Source organism: Ascaphus truei, chromosome 3 (genome assembly GCF_040206685.1).
Source record: "Ascaphus truei isolate aAscTru1 chromosome 3, aAscTru1.hap1, whole genome shotgun sequence".
Lineage (NCBI taxonomy): Eukaryota > Metazoa > Chordata > Amphibia > Anura > Ascaphidae > Ascaphus > Ascaphus truei.
In genome coordinates, this window is record NC_134485.1 from 233,399,683 (window position 1) to 233,420,333 (window position 20,651).

Sequence of the window (20,651 nt, forward strand, 5' to 3'; positions counted from 1 at the left end):
GTGTCACATTCCATCTCACTTGTAAGTAAAGGTCATGTAAACATATATGATACAGATGTTATAACGTTTTCAAATGAGTAAATCAAGTTATAATTTGTTAATTTTAATGCCTCTAAAATTATATTGTAGAAAGCATGTGGCACTTCTACACCTAAATGCTTTTTGAGCTGGCTCCTTTAGAGAACTGGTTGAAGAGCCCTGGTCTAGGGGCTGTTTACCAGAGCCTCCTGGCTTAAAAAAAAAAACCACAAAAAAAAACACGGTTTATAGAAATTACACCCACACCACACAATAATTTAAAGCATTTTTCTTTGAAAAGTCTAGTTCTATTTTTTTGGTCTGGTTTTACAAATCAGGAAGCTTCAGGTTAATAGCCTAATAGAAATGAAAATGCATTGTAAACATAAGAGGTTGGCAGGTTCAGTCACTAAATATTAGAGCTAATCAGAATTCCCCATACACAAGAGCTGGATAAGAGATATCTGTCATTGTAAAATAAACAATACTTTCATAGCCATGCTGAGTTTTCTGTTAACATAGCAATCTTTTATTTATTATACAATTTATACAAGCAATAAATCACCTCAAGATCAAGGATGCAGATGGAATCTGGGGTATTGGCATCAAGTCTTGATGTTTCCTGGGGCAGGCGAGGAAAAAGCTGCTTAAGCCACTTGTGGAAGGTTGGCAAAGATGCCATGAAGTGCCATTGTAAGCCAAGCCAGGTCAAGTGCTGAAGACTACCCGTGTGCAACCGAATAGCACCTAAAGACAACGTTAAATAAAGTCAATCTAACCATCCAGTGACAAGAAAATCAACCTGTATCAGATACAAACATCAAAAATAGTGGTCAAAACAGTACTATGTTATTTCCCCTATTTGCCCATTTAGTCACATGATCAGCAGGATGGGAATGGGGAGTCTAAGGCCTCGGGCATGGTCAGCCGTGCTGAGGCACGCGTACCAGTGAGCCCCTGCAGCCGCAATGAGAGCGGCTTTAGCAGGGGCTCGCGCACGCGTGCGGAAGCGTAGGTCTTAAGAAAAATTTCGTTTCAAGCGCTCACGGGAGCGCTGGGCCGGTCACGTCCGCGGTTCGCCCAATGAGGGCGAATCAGCTCCGTGACGTCACTGGCTCGCCCCCCGACACGCCCCCGGATGGCGCGCTAACCAAGGCCAGGGAAAGCACCCGCTTTCCCTCAGCCTCAGCACGGGCTGAGTCACCATGGACTCAGCCTAAGAGATAAACTGCACTATTTTCAGCTCCAGGGAAGATCGTATTCTCAAGATCCATATGCTCCTCCCTACACATAGACTTTGATCTCTCGTTATGTCCCTGCTCGTCTCCCGCGCTCTGCTCATAACCGTCTCCTTTCCATCACTTTCGCCTCTACTGCACTCTATCGCCTTAAACCCTTCCCCCTCACTGCCCCATACCTGCGGAACTCACTCTCACTCAGTATACACCAAGCCCCTTCTCTCGCCACCTTTAACGCAAACTTGAAAACCTTTAAAAAGCCTCTTACATTAAGCATTTCAATAGCCTAGACTCACCCACAGTGCTCATACCAATCATCGTGGCCAAGCATTGCCATCTACTGTATTTATTCCCTAATCTGCTTTTTCCAAATCTCCCAACATACCACTTCGATTGTAAGATCACAGTTGCTGGGAAGTTTTTTCCTTTTATCCAATTTTGTATCTTGCACGTATTGTATTATAATTCCCTGTATTCGCACTTGGTAAAGCGCAGAGTTCACTATGGGCGTTATATAAAGTCATACATAAATTGGTTACTATTGAACGGCCATTTAGATTCCCTTTAAACAAAAAGAGAATCCCTGGAATTGAAAATACTTTGGTTCAGCTCTGGAAGACTTGTGGGTTTCCAAAAAAAAAAAAAAAAAAAAAAGAAGTAGAAGGAGTAAATTAGATCAGAGGGGTAGGAATTGAGTGGAATTGCTACTTTAAAATAATTTTGGATTATTTTACACTACATTTTGAAGGTTTTCCCAACTGTAATAAATTGCCTTAACTCCAGACAGAATAAAAAAAATTATTATAAAAGAAACCGATCTACTTTCTAGTTCATTTCCAAACATAGATTGTGATCTTAGTTTTCCAAATTAATGTTGGTCTTCTAAAAAAAATAAAAAGGGCTGGTAGATTTAACAAATCAATTCCTTGAGTAAATTCACATGTGCCTCTTACCATTGTCATAGCGACACAACTCAAACAGGTCTGGTTGTTGAGGGCTGATATTCCCAAAATTATCGCTGCCCATGAACGACTTCTCCATTGATAGCTGGCCTTCATACAAAAAGTTCAACAATACAGCCTGACCACTTTTGTTGGCAAAAGTTTCTACAACATCCACCAGGAAATCTTGTTTGCCATGGTTCAAGGTTAGCAATAAGTGGCCTGTTGAGAAATAAAAAATAAAAAACAATGTGTAGTAATCATTTATAAGCGGAGATGGCATAATCGTAATATACAGGAAATAGTATGCGCTCTGGTATAGGTGCTGGAAAGATGGGGAGTTGACAATGCTGGTTCAAGTCTAGTGGAGCTCTACACAGAGACTGCTTACATCTGTGTCGCCCCAAAGGTGGATGCCTGAAAGGGTTTACAGAGTGGCAAAGCTCCGCAAAGAACCAATGTACTGAGGGTTAACATCTGCTTTTGCTTACTGCTTACTGCTTTGTTTTGTCAGCCCCACCCTCTAAAATGTTAATGACCCAGGAGGACAATGGACTTTGAAACCACAGCTGCATTCAATCTGAACCCCTTCATTTTACACCTGCGTCGCTTCAAAGGCGGACAGCCACACAACGGGTGTGAGCAGATTGCTGATGTTTGGTAATGTTAAAGCTACTCTATTTCAAATCTGAAACTCACAAACTTTTTTATCCACTGTACCCAATTTTCCAACCTACCTGGCCTTATAGATCGTAAACTCCTTGAGACATTGCAGGCTTATCCTACCTTTTCTAGCACAATTTTAATCTGGTCAGAAAAGGTTACATACGCCAATAATCATCTAACTTTCTATGAAATGTCTGAATAGACTGTATAACCTGCTCATTTAATGTAGACATATATTGTTATCATAACTCTGTGCCCAAGACATACTTGAAAACGAGAGGTAACTTAATGTATTACTTCATGGACAAACATTTTATAAATAAATATTCCCTTTTATAACACTGGGAAAAGCAGCACATGTAACAAACCTGGTGCAGAACAATGGCAAACACCAGTTGCTAAATAAGTGACACCACTACTTCAAATGGCTCTTACCTGATTGACTTAGACGGTCACAAGCTAAGCCTTCAAGAAAATCTTGTCCATTCTCCTCTCCCTTTATGGGTTTGCTTTTTGGCCTTGGTACCTAACAGAAGAAAATAAAAATAAAGTAATTTATTGAGTATATCCTGCTAAGTGTATGACAAAAGGACAAACATAAATAAAAGGTTTGTCCAGTATTGCATGAAAATATTACAAAAATGTAAAAATTCTGGATATAGAACCTGCCTCTCACACGCCAAATATCATGTAAAGTGAATGAAGTGAGGTGTAAAAAATGCACACCTAGGTTTGCCAAAGATGTGAAACTCAAACTTAAGCTTTTAGACATCAATTATATTAAAGCAACACCCCCGCATTTTTTTCACACACTTGATTGGCCTCGGGGTCCGGTTCAAGGTGAACCGCGCCACTGGAGATGCTTCATTTTAGTTGACTGTTTACTTCCTGTATTTTTCAAAGATCGTGGCTTCCTATTGAGTGACACTGGGAACATGGCCAGTCTTCCTATTGGCCCACAGGATATGGACATTTTTAATCACCAGTAACTTGAAGCATCCTCTGGTATCGTGGGAACTTGGAGATAAAAATAGCACCACACAGCCCCAGAGGACAGAAGCTGAAACAAACCGGTAGGGAGGATTTCTGCTTTTACCACCAAAGAATCAATAAGGAGCGTTGGAGGCAACGTATCAAGATGTCACACTTTTATTGTAAACTTTAAACATTTCATTCCCATGACACAACCAATTGTAAGTTCAAGTAACAGGAAGAGGAAGAGAGTGTGTGAAGAGGCTTACCATGAAAAACACCAGAAAAGTTTTTTTATATTACACATTACATTTAGTTTATTTTATGCAGTTCCTTGGCTCTTTATTTGTATTGCTTTTATGGTTTTTGGGAGAGACTAATTGTTGGAATCAGGCTAATGAAATGTTAATATGAATATAGATGGACTATAGGTCCTGCACTATACACCCCTCTCACATTACATACTAGTAGAAAAGTGTGACGTATTGACCTGTGGTGTTTTAAAGATTTAAGCCAACGAATCCACATACCTGGAAAGCCAGAAGGTAGCAGAGAGCAGCAGGTTCAACCAAAGCTTTCCACTGAGCTCCACTTTGCTGAGCCATTTTCAGTAGCAGGGTACCAGCATGCAGGTAGTAGTGACCTCTCAGTTCCACAAACATAACAGACAGATCATCTGTGCCACTCACAAAGGGTTTGATCAACTGGAGGGCCTCATCAAAACTAACCAAAAAATAAACAAAAGGCTTAAAATACAGTCAAGCCTCCGAGTAATCATTGATTTTAATGCTAATGAGACTTTCAGAATACCAGACTAAAGTCTTTATTCTTGTTTTAGTGTCGACAAAAAAAGGATATATCTTCAAGAAAAGCCATGCACGCTTCCTGAATATGCCACCCACGTGGTCATCACAGATAGTGGCAGCTGCTCATGTTTTCTAAGCTAACAACTTTCCTCTTCTATGTAAGAACACAGCAGGAGGGGTAGGGATCCTCGGTGTTCTGTTTTAGCTGTGTTTCTTTGTATGACAGTTGACATTAATAGAAACATATGATACACAAGTGTGGTAATAATGCTATTTAAGTTTCTATATTGCACAAACCACACCTTTCAAGTGCTCCTTTGCTCTCTTGCACATCTCTGGTAGAAAGTGTTAAGAGGACAACATCAGCATGGGCAAGCAGCAATTCTTTGTTAATTGTCCTCCAATTATTCTTATCCGATCCCTGGCGGGAATCCAGGTACTCCTAGGAGGTTGCAATGGAGAAATTGAAACAAATATTCCCAAAATATTGACATTAACACTGCTTTATTACTCTCCCAAATAGGTAGTTTTACCAGCGGTAGAATGCAAAGTACTATTAAAGTATAATTCCACAGGCTTTATATAATTTTAATGTTACCTTTGTTTCTCGATAACAACTCAAAAAAAGGTTTGATTATAGTCAGTGTTCGACAAACCTATACATTTGCACGCCCCGGGCGACTGGATTTAACATCGTGGCGAGCTCCTATTGGCCCAAGCAGCACACATGTGGTACTAGGTGGCGAGTAGATTTTTTGGTGATTTGTCGACCACTGATTATAGTTATATATTTTTTAACCCTTCATAGTAGCAGAATTTCAGACGACTATGGCAAGCCTTACTCAAGTAATTCTATACCTTCAATATTTGCACAACGCAGGAGCACCATTCTAAGTTGGTGCGCAGAACTCCTCTTCTCTCTGGTTTCAGACAATGGCTTACAGCTTCTTCTAGTCTTTTGTTGGACCGAAATAGCTCTACCAGCTGGATGTTCACATACACGTCATTAGGCCGAGCAAAGAGCTCAGACTGGATCAAATCAAACAACTGATTCCACCCTACTTCACCTTGGGAGTTTAGCAGCTGTTCCTGCAAGAAAAAAAAACAACATTTACAAAGTGAATATTAGAGGACTGAATACCTTGAAATGGTATATCCCGAGCCAAAGTCTAATAGATGCATCTGTTATAAATGTGTATATGCATAGAGTTTAAGAGGTAATAAACTTTTAGTATATTAAACATATCACACGTGTAAGAATATGAAAATGCTGTATTGATGAGACGTTGGACAGGCTTCTAGGCACCTGAGTTGCATATAACCATGAAGACAAATCAACAAGACCAAAGAAACCCGTTTATGGGAAAGAGTAAAAAAAAAAAAAATAAAGTTGTGAGCAACTTACTTTAAGTCTGTAAATAGCAGGGCTTCCTGGGAAGAGTTTAGATGCTCTATCCACCCAATACTCTGCCCTGCCATCTATGACATTTAGAGTACATATCAATTCAGCAATCTTAAGGACAAGTTCCTTCTGAGTGGGGTTTAACTCCAGCGAACGCTGCAATCACAAGAAACCAAAAAGTTACGCGATCTAGATACAAATATATATTTTGACAATGACACTTGTACAAACTACTGTACATTAATTTAATATGTTCAATAAACATAGCAGTGTTATTATCCAGGTTTTTTTTTCGGGTTAAAAACAAAATAATCTCTGAATGGTTTGCTGCAGAAAAAAGACAAAACAGGCAACACAAATTTAATTGCAGAGCTGCTGTGTTCTGACTATGCCGGATTCTTTACATTTGATACAAGTTCTAGCAGACCTATTTGTCCTTGAGAATTGCACTTGTTGTAGGTGTCGAAACCTTTTCACGGAGCAGCAAGAGTTATTTCATAATGTACAGCGCTTCCAAAACATGACAGGTGTCTTTCACAAAGGCATTTTCAACCATAAAGAGCCATTATGTTAGTCTATTAGAGAATGTATAACAACCTATATGAAATGGGATAATACCCTAAAAGTAGAAAGCACTTTGCTTGTATAGTATATTCAGACACCCCATTTCAAATGGAGTCTCTTAACACGCACACAATTACTGTCAGGCTTTATCCTGATTCACATCCTTACAAAGAAAGGTGCCCAGAAAAGATCACCTTGTAACAGCCAACAGCCTTCTCCACGTTCCCTTCAATCTCAAAGAGCTGACCCAGGAACTTGTGCGCCTTTGGATCCCTCTCTTGGACATTAAGGTATGAAGATACAGATCTAAAAAAGGGAAACATGCATGAGGCACCATTTCATGTTACACTACTTGTTTATAGGCCTGTGTTCATGTTGCCCTTAACACACAGACACGGGTTAATTTCAGTGGATCCCTCAACTTTTCTTATGATTTGAAGATTGTTAATTTTTCAATTTCAGTTGAAATAATTATATTTTAATAAGTCACCTCTTTATGAAATAATGATGACAATATGACTGACTATGCCACGAATGAGAATAGGTTGCAGAAACAAATGAAGATGTGAAAAATAACAGAATCTGTTGAGACAAATATAGATCAGTGCAAGAAGTAAAATAATGCACCAGTGACCCTAAACAAACAGTAAAGAGTGGAGTGCTTCACTCAGAAAGTAGTGATAGTCACACAAGAGGAGCTTGTATGACCTATTCACCTGAATTATAGTGAGTTCTGAGACAAGGAAGACAGACCTCTACACAAACGCTGGGCAAAGCATTCACTTTCACAAAACAAGGAATGCTAAAGAAATCAGTCCAAGTGCAAGATACAGGTACATCAATGCTGAAGGCCATCTTTACTTTACGTAACCTAGGAAAAGGTCGAAGGGCAAAGAGTGGCCTTCATATTGCCATTTCTTTTTTTATTTTGGCGTTAAACAAAAAAACAATAATACAATTGTTCATGCACTGTAGGAACCCCCTACCATGTTTTTCTAAAATGCTTCTTTGTCGCGTGGCTCAATCAACAGAGCAAGAACATTCAGAAGTTAGAGAGGGGAAAAAAGGCCCAAGGAAGTGCACGACCAACTCTGACACATTTCATTATAATTCATATGGAATGGTGTGGTCAGGATCCCCCCTCAAAGGTTCCGTCAACGATGATATATGTAGGATGAGAGAGAGAACTACATAGTGCGATCAGACTGATATAAATTTCTTTATGTAAAAAACGGGGTATAAAAATGCGCACTTACAATGTGCCAATATAAAATAAGCATGTATCACACAAATGGTGAAATTGGAGGTTCGCCGTACTGCTCACCGCCTCCCTTAGGTTCAGCTGCCTTCCCACTGCTCGATATCCGGAGTCAGAGCTTCCCTCCTTGCGCCTGTCGGAGAATGTGACGTCACGGCTGCAGGGCTGGTGGGCTACGGATCGCCTCCAAGATCAAAATAGGTCCACTCAACGCGTTCCGCCCAGCTAGCAGGAACTGTTATCGGCTTCGTCATGAGTGTCGAAGCCGATAACAGTTCCTGCTAGCTGGGCGAAACGCGTTGAGTGGACCTATTTTGATCTTGGAGGCGATCCGTAGCCCACCTGCAGCCGTGACGTCACATTCTCCGACAGGCGCAAGGAGGGAAGCTCTGACTCCGGATATCGAGCAGTGGGAAGCCAGCTGAACCTAAGGGAGGCGGTGAGCAGTACGGCGAACCTCCAATTTCACCATTTGTGTGATACATGCTTATTTTATATTGGCACATTGTAAGTGCGCATTTTTATACCCCGTTTTTTACATAAAGAAATTTATATAAGTCTGATCGCACTATGTAGTTCTCTCTCTCATCCTACACATATCATCGTTGACGGAGCCTTTGAGGGGGGATTCTGACCACACCATTCCATATGGGTAGCAGCCCAAATTGTAAACTGCTTTTTATTCACTGATATCCTGTGAGTAGACAAGACATACGAGCCAAGAAACCATCACATATTTTATCAATTGATTTCCCATACATCTGCACTTATTTGTGTGTTTTCTGTTTTCTTTTCCCTATATGCTCCCCCTCGATTGTTTGAGAAATTGCCTTAACCTTGGAACCCGTGAAACAGGTCCCACCAGAGGGTTTGAGCTGGGTGTTAAGATTATTATCATCTTCACGATCACTTTATTTAATAATATTATTTTACACTTTCTTTTAAGTTGTTCGCGCCTCTATATCACTTTTTCACAATATAATTATTATTCAAAGACATGAAAGATAAAAGGAGATTATCTTTGACTTAAAAATAACAATGTGACGCAGGATCTAAGATTAGCAATATGGTTCCTGAGCTAAATCTGTTCAATATCTATTATTATTATATAAGGAAATGCTTTTATTTCCTTATTTATTCATGTTGGTCTCATTGCATCTGTACTCTCCCCCACACGCTGCCATTTTCTAGCTAATTCTACAAATGGCAGGGTGTACTTCGTGTATCAAAAAAAATCCTGATACATTACGCCAGTTTTAGACACAAAATAAACCATTAATTATCCTTTAGAGTCACTTTCATAAAGGAAAACGTTGAAAACTAAATTTAAAATACTTGTACAATAAATTAAAGGCATCAATCCCCAATCTTATACAATTTAACCTGCAACTATTAATTGTCCAACGTTCCATGAGGATCTGCACTTTCCCCACCCAATAACTTGTGCAGACTGACAGCACTAGAAGAGGCAAACTCCACTCTGCCTTCCTTTCTGTGCCCCCCATATATTCACACAATGAGGGTTGCAAGGTTTTTGGAAAAACCATGCCCCCCATCCCTTTCTAATTTATGTTCCCCACAACCATGAAAACAAAATCTGAGATTTATAACAAAAAAAGCAAACAGTAATGGTTGTGCTAGCAGACAGGTTCTCTTTAGTTTATTATTAGTTTACCTTTTAGCCATTTCATAATCTTTAGCTTCATAGTACAGCTTCGCAAACAAGAATCCTTTCATGGATTTCTGAAAGAGAAAATGAGCATTAAAGGTTGCACACCAATTAAAAACCAAATAACCTGAATGTTTTCATGCAACATGTTATGCACAATACATCAATAAAGGCCTCTAGATTGTAAGCTCCCAGAAGCAGGACCCTCAGTACCATATGTATGTGTTTGTCCTCATTTGGCATGTACGTCTGTTTATGTAATTTATATAATTCTGTTGTCAGAGTACCCTGCAGCGGGATGTGTCTGGGAGATGACGGGGGGTGTGCGTCTCATCTCTGGGAGATGGAGGTGTGCGTCTCACCTCTCTGGGAGATGACGGGGGGTGCGCGTCTCACCTCTCTGGGAGATGACAGGGGGGGGCTCACCTCTCTGGGAGATGACAGGGGGGGGGCTCACCTCTCTGGGAGATGACAGGGGGGGGGCTCACCTCTCTGGGAGATGACAGGGGGGGGGGCTCACCTCTCTGGGAGATGACAGGGGGGGGGCTCACCTCTCTGGGAGATGACAGGGGGGGGGCTCACCTCTCTGGGAGATGACAGGGGGGGGGCTCACCTTTCTGGGAGATGACAGGGGGGGGGGGCTCACCTCTCTGGGAGATGACAGGGGGGGGGCTCACCTCTCTGGGAGATGACAGGGGGGGGGCTCACCTCTCTGGGAGATGACAGGGGGGGGGGGCTCACCTCTCTGGGAGATGACAGGGGGGGGGGGCTCACCTCTCTGGGAGATGACAGGGGGGGGGCTCACCTCTCTGGGAGATGACAGGGGGGGGCTCACCTCTCTGGGAGATGACAGGGGGGGGGGCTCACCTCTCTGGGAGATGACAGGGGGGGGGGCTCACCTCTCTGGGAGATGACAGGGGGGGGGGGCGCTCACCTCTCTGGGAGATGACAGGGGGGGGGGGGCTCACCTCTCTGGGAGATGACAGGGGGGGGGCTCACCTCTCTGGGAGATGACAGGGGGGGGGCTCACCTCTCTGGGAGATGACAGGGGGGGGGGCTCACCTCTCTGGGAGAAGACAGGGGGGGGGGCTCACCTCTCTGGGAGAAGACAGGGGGGGGGGGGCTCACCTCTCTGGGAGATGACAGGGGGGGGGGGCTCACCTCTCTGGGAGATGACAGGGGGGGGGCTCACCTCTCTGGGAGATGACAGGGGGGGGCTCACATCTCTGGGAGAAGACAGGGGGGGGGCTCACCTCTCTGGGAGAAGACAGGGGGGGGCTCAGCTCTCTGGGAGATGACAGGGGGGGGGCTCACCTCTCTGGGAGATGACGCAGTGCTCTGCGCATTCTCTATGTATCGCTGCACCTCTGCTTTGCTTCTCCTCATCCTGCTGACTCCCGCGCGCCCGCCTCGCGCCGCCGCCTCCTCCTGTCCCCGCGCTTGCGAATCCTTTGATGGCCTTTCTCACGAGCCTGCGGGAGTCCCCGCGCGCTCACACGGCCTCGGTCAGTCGCTCTTTCCAGGAAAGAAAAGTAGACTTCCCAAGCTCTGCCGCGCGCACAGATAACCGGAAGCGGCGCACCGGGGTGACGCCTAACATAACATCGCTCCTCCTCTGGCCAAGGCTCTGCGTAACGGTTGGATAAGGCTGCCCACGTGCACACGTTACTTTCAATATGTCCGACACTGAAACTGCTGCTGGTGACGTCAAAGGATCGTAAAGGATTTTTTTTCCTTCTTGTACTCAGTATAAACTTTATTTAAAACAAGCAGTGAACAAAATGCGTGAGAGTGAGACTGAGCCCTGGTGAAAGCATTCAAAGTTACATTTTTTGAAAGAAGGTCGATGTTCTGGTACTGAACCTAGAACTTTCACTGATAAAGGGACTGAAGACTAAACTATATGTATGTAACACATATGTATGTGCTACATGGGGTGTTGTGGTGCATAGCTGCTGGCTCGCAGTACATCTGAGTCTCCCGCATGGTGGTAGGGGATGTGGCTTCTGGGGTAATAACTGATTCGTAGTCACGGTGACAGCGCCTCCATCTCTTGCAGGCCCCAGGGATGAGGGGAGCAATCCCTGCAGGAGAGTTTCTTTTCCCTTCCCCTGATAGATTGCAGTTTCAGGCAGGAAGGTATAGCAAAACAGGAACACTTTATTGCACACTGCAGATTGCACAGCATAAACAACAACAGGAACTTCTTTGGGCCTTCACCCTCAGGATGTACCCTGGACATTCACTCCAGGCCTAGGGCACCTGAAGCAGTCCTAGCTCTTCCCTTACCCCCTGGTGGAGTAAGAGGAACGGCCTCCCACTCCACTCCCCCAGGGGAGGGAGTCCAAACTAGCAGAGCCCTGCACAGTTATTCAGGTAGAACAGCCTCTCTCGAGGGTAGAGGCACCAACTGCTGACTTTGGTAGTGCAGCCCCTTAAGTACAGGAAAATCAGGAACCAGGTTGGACACAAGGTCTAGTTGCACTGCCTCCCCTGTGACTCTCTGAAGCTGCAGGGGTGGGAAAAACCCAGGATCAGTCCTGGCAGGCCTGCCCTTACTAGGGCTTACTGCCAGTAGAAGGGCAGACTGGTAGCGATAAACCAGCCATGGCTACATGTATATACATGAATATCAGCGCTCAAAAGATCACACAAATGATGCATCATCATCATCATCTTATCCGTTCAGTCGAGTGCGACTCTCGGCCACTCTATGGATCAGTGTTCTCCATGTTTTTTGATCTCTCATGGCTTCTTTTAATACTGCTATGTTTAGTCCAGTATCTTTCTTGATGGTATCTAGCCAGCGAGTTCTTGGGCGGCCTCTTCCTCTTTTGTAACCTATCATTCCAAGCATGACGTCCTTCTCAAGCGACTTGTTTCGCATGATGCGACCAAGTAGGAGAGCTTTTGCTTTGTTATCTTAGCCTCCAGTGAGATTTTCGGTTTGATCCGTTCCAGAACTGCTTGGTTCGTTATTCTGGCTGTCCACGGAATGCGTAGCAGACGTCTCCAGCACCACAGTTCAAATGCATCGATCTTTCGCCTCTCTGCCTTTCTCAGGGTCCAGGTTTCGCAGCCATATGTTGCTATTGGGGAAACGATCACACTGACCAATCTGCATTTGGTTGCCAGGCTGATGTCTTTACTCTTCCAGATGTTGTTCATACTGACCATCGCATTTCTTCAATGTGTCAGCCGTCTCTTGATCTCAGGGGTGCAGTCGCCATCGCGATCAATTTTGGAGCCAAGAAAGATTAAATCTTTAACCACTTCAATTTTTTCATTGTTGATATTTATATTAACGTTAACATTGTTTGCTGTTGTCATGATCTTTGTCTTCTTAATGTTCAGGCGCAGTCCAACCTTCTCACTTTCTTCTTTGACTTTCATGATCAGATGTTCGAGACCCTTCCTGTTTTCAGCCAGCAGAGTGGTATCGTCGGCATATCGGAGGTTGTTGATGTTTCTTTCACCTATTTTCATGCCAATCTTGGGCTCATTCAGGCCTGCTCACCGCATGACAGCTTCTGCATACATGTTGAAAGCTGCTGGTGATAGGATGCATCCTTGGCGTGGGCCCTTTCCGATCTTGAACCAATCCGTGTCTCCGTATGGCGTTCGGACTGTAGCTTCTTGGTCTTGATAGCGTGATCTTATGAGTTCGGTCAGGTGTGGTGGTGTTTCCTTCAGGCCGGTCCTTCAGGCAGGTCCTTCAGACTACCATTTCCTTCAGGCAGGTCCAGAGCTTGTTGTGCTCAATTACATCAAACACCTTCGAATAATCGATGAAACACATGTAGAGATCTTTCTTATACTCCCTGTTTTTTTTCATAATCCATCGAAGGTTGGCAATGTGATCACAAGTGCCTCTGCCTTTCCTGAAGCCAACTTGCTCATCTGGCATTTCCCCATCGACGGTTATACACAAGCGTTGTTGGATAATCTTCAGAAGGATTTTGCTTGCGTGTGGTATCAAGGGTATGGTGCGGTAATTCGAGCAATCCTTCGTGTCACCCTTCTTCGGAATTGGGATGAATACTGCTCTTTTCCATTCTTTAGGCCACTCACACGTGCTCCATATGCATTTACATAATGCTGTTAATGCTGCCGCTGGTATGGGCTTGAGCAATTCTGCTGGTATGCCGTCGATTCCAGGGGCTTTTCGTTTGGCTAATTGCTTCATTGCCCATACGACTTATACCTCCAGAATATCTGGCTCCAGTTCCAGTGTCTCATTCTCCTCTGCCGGATGGTTCTGATGTTCACTTTCGTACAACCTTTCTGTGTATTCTTTCCACCGATCGCGTATTGCTTGCTGGTCATGCAATTCCTGGCCATTGCTCCCACGAACTGTTGCCTTCCGAGCCTTGAATGTTGACCGTGCCCTCTTCACGTGGGTGTAGAGTTCTCGCGTATGACCTTTCCTGCTTGCTTCTTCCATCTTCTGACACTGTTCATTCCAGTAGTTCTCTTTGTCTTTTCTGCCATCTCTTTGGAATTCTGCATTCAGTCTTCTGAAATCTTCTCTGTTCCCAGTAGCTTTGGACTTCTTTCTCTCTTCTGCGATGCTGATGATCGAATTGGAAATGTACTGGGCTGATTTTGATGGTTTCTTATACGGGACATGTTCTAAGGCTGTTTCGATAACGCATGCTTTCACTTCTTCCCACATATCGTCTGGGTGCCTTTTTTCTGTAGCGAGGAGGTCGAATCTGTTATTTACTTCGACTGCGTAGCTGGGGCTGATCTTGTCTGTGTCGAATTTCTTTGCGGCTCCCATTAGTTTGGTGTTGCAGACTGTGGCTACCAGCAGTTGGTGATCTGATCCGCAATCAGCACCAGGGTATGTCTTCACAGCCAAGATCGAGCTCTGACACTTCTTTTGACATAGGATGTAGTCGATGTGGTTTCTGTGTTCTCCACTTGGTGATGTCCAAGTGTACAGCCACCGTTTGGGTTGTTCGAACCAAGTGTTGGTGATTGTTAGCCGATGTTCTTGACAGAATTGAACCAGTCGGTCTCCTGCCTCGTTCCGCACTCCTAAACCGAATCTTCCAACGATTTCTGGTTCTGCCATAGTTCGCACTTTGGAGATGAAATCACCAATAATGTAGATAATGTCCTTATTGGGTGTGGCTTAGGGCATCCTAAAGTTTGCCATATAACTCTTCCACTTCCTCTTCAGGTGCGTCTGCTGTTGGGGAGTATATTTGCAGAACCGTGATGTCACGAGGTTTCCCTCTGATTCAGATGGCCATTATTCGGTCTCTGAGTGTCTGATAACTCTCGGTGGCTTTGGCAATTTTCTTGTTCATGATAAAGCCCACTCCTCACCATCTGGTGGTGTCATTGCCAGAGTAATTCACCGTGTGCTCAACGGAATTGAAGAAGCCATTGCCAGTCCCATGCATTTCACTGGTGCCCAATATGTAGATGTTCAGTCGATTCATTTCCCTTATCACAATGTCCAATTTTCCTGCGTTCAGACCGTTCACATTCCATGTTCCAATCTTGTATGGTTTTGTGCAGCGCAGAGTGGTTTTCGCTGTGGGCCACATAAGCAGATGGGAGTCCCAATGGCTTTATCCTATCCGCGTCATCACTGCCCAAGCTACTTCGACCTCCTCCTTGTTCTTCCCCAGTTGCATTTCGGGTACCTTCCAGCCTAGGGTCCCACTTTCCAGTACCATGTTGGAATCACTGTTGAGTCGTTGATCCATAGAATATTTTCGCCGGAATACTGGGGTAGGTTGCCAGGTCATTCCTCAGGCCAGAGCCGTTTAGCCAGCATACTTACAGTATACCGTTGCCACCCCCAACACCACGATGAGAAGAACGGTTGGACTTTCAAGGGGAACAAATTATGCAAAGTCCCATAAAGCCACAATATGAGGAGGTACTTTAGTGAAGGATATAGGAGCAGGATCCCTATAGTTAGCTCCTTCTTGTGGGAATAATCACTTCCATGGAAATCTAGAAAACAAGCACTGCACATTTATGACTTTTATATTGTGACTGTGCATTTGTTATAACCCTCACACAGTGCAATTAGATGGCGCGTTTACACACCATACACAATACCCATGAATCAAAGTGATTTAACAGTGAACTAAGTAAAAATAGGGATAATAATGCTCAAAAAAACCCTGGTAAAGACTTGTTTCCAAAGTCCAAACAAACAAGCAACTCTCCACAAAATCCAGAAAGAGCCAATATTCCCAAGAAAAACAAAAATAAATATACAGTTGCGTGAAAAAGAAAGTACACCATCTTTGAATTCTATGGTTTTACATATCAGAACATAATAACAATCATCTGTTCCTTAGCAGGTCTTAAAATTAGGTAAATACAACCTCAGATGAACAACACATGACATATTACACCGTGTCATGATTTATTTAACAAAATTAAAGCCAAAATTGAGAAGCTATGTGTGAAAAGCTAAGTACACCCTTACTGCTTCCATAGGAATTAAGATGCTAAGTAGCAGACAGGTGCTGCTAATCAAATGCCCTTGATTAATTGATCATCAGCAAGTGTGACCACCTCTATAAAAGCCAAAGTTTTAGCAGTTTGCTGGTCTGGATTCAGGTGTGTGTTAACACAATGCCAAGGAGGAAAGACATCAGCAATGATCTTAGAGAAGCAATTGTTGCTGCCCATCAATCTGGGAAGGGTTATAAGGCCATTTCAAATAATTTAAAGTCCATCATTCTACAGTGAGAAAGATTATTCAAAAGTGGAAAACATTCAAGACAGTTGCCAATCTTCCCAGGAGTGGACGTCCCAGCAAATTCACCCCAAGGTCAGACCGTGCAATGCTCAGAGAAATTGCAAAAAACCCAAGAGTTACATCTCAGACTCTACAGGCCTCAGCTTGCATGTTAAATGTTAAAGTTCATGACAGTACAATTAGAAAAAGACTGAACAAGTATGGTTTGTTTGGAAGGGTTGCCAGGAGAAAGCCTCTTCTCTCTAAAAAGAACATGGCATCACGGCTTAGGTTTGCAAAGTTGCATCTGAACAAACCACAAGACTTCTGGAACAATGTCCTTTGGACAGACGAGACCAAAGTGGAGATGTTTGGCCATAATGCACAGCGCGACGTTTGGCAAAACCCAAACACAGCATATCAGCACAAGCACCTCATACCAACTGTCAAGCACGGTCGTGGAGGGGTGATGATTTGGGCTTGTTTTGCAGCCACAGGACCTGGGAACCTTGCAGTCATTGAATCGACCATGAACTCCTCTGTATACCAGAGTATTCTAGAGTCAAATGTGAGGCCATCTGTCCGACAGCTAAAGCTTGGCCGAAATTGGGTCATGCAACAGGACAATGATCCCAAGCACACCAGCAAATCTACAACAGAATGGCTGAAAAAGAAAAGAATCAAGGTGTTGCAATGGCCCTGTCAAAGTCCAGACCTCAATCCGATTTAAATGCTGTGGCTAGACCTTAAGAGAGCTGTGCATAAACAAATGCCCGCAAACCTCAATGAACTCAAGCAACATTGTAAAGAACAGTGGACCAAAATTCCTCCACAACAATGTGAGAGACTGATAAAGTCATAGAGAAAACTATTACTTCAAGTTATTGCTGCTTAAGGTGGTTGTACAAGCTATTGAATCATATTGTACTTAGTTTTTCACACTTGGCTTCTCGATTTTGGCTTTATTTTTGTTAAATCATGACATGGTGTAATATGTCATGTTTTGTTGTTCATCTGAGGTTGTATTTACCTAATTTTTAGACCTGCTAAGGAACAGATGATTGTTATTATGTCCTGATATGTAAAACCATAGAATTCAAAGAGGGTGTACTTTTTTTTTCACACAACTGTAGTTCCTGTTTCCTGTTCCTCCCTTGCCTTTGTTTTGTGTCAGACTCCTTAGCCATATTTCTACTCCTTTTGCCCATTTATGTGTAGTGATGGGGGGTAGAGGGGTTCGGTCATGGGGGTAGTTGCCCCGGGGAAGGTAATTAGCCCGCCCGAGGGGATAGCGGGAGGGGTTACCACTTGCTAAGGTAATTAAGGGGTTACTGGCCAGTAGCTAGTTTTTTTATTTTAATGTTGGTACCAATGAAGACACAGACAAGGACAAATATTAGGATGTCCTTCATCCTGGCAGGAGTAAGTAGAACTTTTATTTACTATAGGGTTGCTGACAATTGATTGTTTTTGAATGGGCAAAAGCACTATTAGCCATATTTCTGTGTGGTGGTGTTGGGGGGAGGTTGTTGTGGGTAGAGGAGTTGCTTCAGGCAACCATTATGGTTTGTCTATCTCAATTTGAGGTTAAGCTGTTTAAAGCAATGTTTACGTTGGCATTTTTGCGGCATTGCGAAGAAGCAAATGTGTTTGCGCGACAAAAAGAGGTGTGGGGGGGGGGGGGGGAGGGAATGGGGCTTGATAGTTGAGAATGTGGTGTTACGGCCGGAGCCAGTTAAGCTTCTTGTGGGGAGGTCTAAAATGTATCAGCTAGTCCGGGGTGCTTGGATTTCTATAGGGGGATTGGGTGACAGTTCGATCTGCCCAGTAATGAGGCTGAGTGCATACTTGGAGATTCATCCTCCTATCCCGGGCTTGTTGCTGGTGCACGCAAATGGGGAGTCTTTATCGAGATTTCAATATGAGCGAGTTTTTTTCATTTATGCCACTCCCAATTAAGCGATTTCTATACCAAGACAAATTTCCCTAGCCAATTCCAATCTGGCTTTCGTCCCAAACACTCCACCGTAACTACCCTGCTAAAAGTTTGCAATGGAATCCAGTGTGGAATGGAACGGGGACAACTCACTGGTGCAGTATTCCTAGATTTTGCAAAGGCTTTTGACACAGTTGATCATGCTATCCTGCTTAACAAACTCCAGAGCTCTGGAATAGGGAAACATGCTTTAAACTAGTTTCAGTCCTACCTATCAGGAAGATCCCAACATGTGTCCATCTCAGGCTCTAACTCCAACCCCCTGGATATCACCTGTGGTGTCCCGCAAGGCTCTGTTCTGGGGACCCTACTCTTCTCAGTGTTCATTAATGATCTTCCCACAGCTTGTAAGGAAGCCTCAATACACATGTATGCAGATGACACAATCCTATATGCACACAGTCATAGCCTCTCTGACCTTCAACACATACTTCAGTCTGACTTTTTGAGACTCGAAAACTGGATTTCCCAAAACAAACTGTTTTTAAACACTGACAAGACTGTAACAATGGTATTTGGGACCAAGACTAAATTTGTAAAGCTTCCAGCGACTGAGCTCCTGATTAGAACCAACACTAACACCACCCTAACACCTGTCACTAGTTTTAAATACCTGGGCTTATGGTTTGACTCCCACTTAACATTCGGGATGCACATTGATACCCTGACAACCAAGACCTATGCCAAACTAGGGGTACTTTACAGGAACAAATCCTCCCTAAGTCTCCTGGTCAGAAAGCGTATCGCACAGCAGATGCTAATGCCAATTATTGACTATGGAGACATAGTATACGGCTCGGCTCCTCAAACCCACCTTAGCAAACTTGACTCCCTCTACAATTCAATTTGTCATTTTGTTCTCCAATGCAACTACAACACACATCACTGCGAAATGCTCAAAGAACTAGATTGGACAACACTAGAATCTAGGCGCAAAGTTCACCTTTCCTGTCTTGCCTTTAAATTCTTCATGGGCAAGCTACCCAGCTACCTGAACAAGCTCCTCACCCCTACCACCTGCAGCACTTATCACCTGAGATCAGACTCCAAAAGACTATTCATGGTCCCAAGGCTCAATAAAGTATCCGGACGTTCCTCCTTCTCCTTCCGTGCACCCCAAAACTGGAACAACCTACCAGAGACTCTCATATCCACCACCAGTTTAAGTTCTTTCAAATCTAAGGCTGTCTCACATTTTAACCTGGTCTGTAACTGTTTCATACGCTCATAATATATATTTTCTTTAACTGTGCACGCAATGTCTTGTATATAATGTATACCCTGCTCATTTATGTAACTGTACTTGTAACCATGTACTATTTGTTTTACTCTGTGCCCAGGACATACTTGATAACGAGAGATAACTCTCAATGTATTACTTCCTGGTAAAATATTTGATAAATAAATAAATAAATAAATAAATAAAATGTGTGCATAGATGGTACCTGTTTGGGAACCCACTCCTTCCGTATAGGGGCAGCGACCGAGGCAGTGCGGGCTGGCTTAGGAGCGGATGTTATGGTGGGTTGATCCTTTTTTTATATTTTTGGTTTTGCGCCCCCGAATATGTGGATCATTAGTGATTCTTTTATTCATTGTGCGCAGAAGAGCGCTGCAGTCCCTCCATACAGGATGAACTTGTGTTTGAGAGGGAATTAGAGAAATGTTTTCTGGGGGTTGGGGTAGTTTGAGGTGGTTTCAGCTATTACCAGAGCTGCTGATTTTGGCAAGGGATTGGAGGTGCCCAAAAATATAAGTTATTCACATAGAGGAAAGAAGGATAGGGATGTAACGGTTTTTCTGGCCCGGCCTGACCCACCCAATCTCACATTGGCCCCCGTGGTCTAACCGGACCCCATTACAGTGTAGATATGCCTGATGGTGCACCTGTTGGCTACAGGACTCCTGAGTCTCCCGCATGATGGTGTGTGGGGAGGACCCGTCAGACAGGCAGCTGAGGTAGTGTGCTGAGTCTCACCTAGTTCCAGTGCAGCGCCTCCACCTCACCAGGGTCCCTGCGTCCGCAAGGGGATGATCCTGGTGAGGAACTCCTCCGTGGTGCTCCTCTCTGTACACTCATTCCAGATAGATACACGAGAGGGTTTCTGGCTGAACTCATCTTTATTGACACGGCAGGGCAACTGCCCTCCACAAGAAGTATTTTCAGCCGCTCATCTCGCCAGTGCTCCCTTTAGATAGGTATATCACCTAGATCAGGGATTCACTATTCCCACAGGAATCACTGTCCTGTGCCAGGTCCCTGGACACAGCCTCCCATGGAGTTACTATAACATAACTTGCATGCTAGTAGAACTCTTTCAGCACTCAGGTAGAACTTTCCAGCAACTAACTTTGCAACACAGTGCTGTGCCTTATGTAAGCTTCTGAAGCTGACACACCTCTGAC

The 20,651-nt window shown here is 43.9% G+C and overlaps 1 protein-coding gene and 1 pseudogene across 1 annotated transcript in view; both read right to left on the bottom strand.

The window, feature by feature from the left end:
* LOC142489476 (E3 SUMO-protein ligase RanBP2-like) overlaps positions 1–11,227 on the bottom strand; it is a 51,282-nt gene extending 40,055 nt beyond the window's left edge. Inside the window, exons 1-10 of the mRNA XM_075590332.1 lie at positions 10,849–11,227; positions 9,541–9,608; positions 6,802–6,913; positions 6,047–6,199; positions 5,500–5,730; positions 4,944–5,083; positions 4,366–4,558; positions 3,299–3,389; positions 2,210–2,419; positions 584–765 (exon numbers count right to left, since the gene is read on the bottom strand). Of these exons, the coding sequence (XP_075446447.1) occupies positions 584–765; positions 2,210–2,419; positions 3,299–3,389; positions 4,366–4,558; positions 4,944–5,083; positions 5,500–5,730; positions 6,047–6,199; positions 6,802–6,913; positions 9,541–9,608; positions 10,849–10,920 (1,452 nt within the window). The 5' untranslated portion in view covers positions 10,921–11,227. The remainder of the gene's footprint in view (positions 1–583; positions 766–2,209; positions 2,420–3,298; positions 3,390–4,365; positions 4,559–4,943; positions 5,084–5,499; positions 5,731–6,046; positions 6,200–6,801; positions 6,914–9,540; positions 9,609–10,848) is intronic.
* A 2,022-nt stretch (positions 11,228–13,249) lies between these two features.
* On the bottom strand, positions 13,250–15,095 carry LOC142490706 (uncharacterized; annotated as a pseudogene).
* Positions 15,096–20,651: the final 5,556 nt, after the last annotated feature.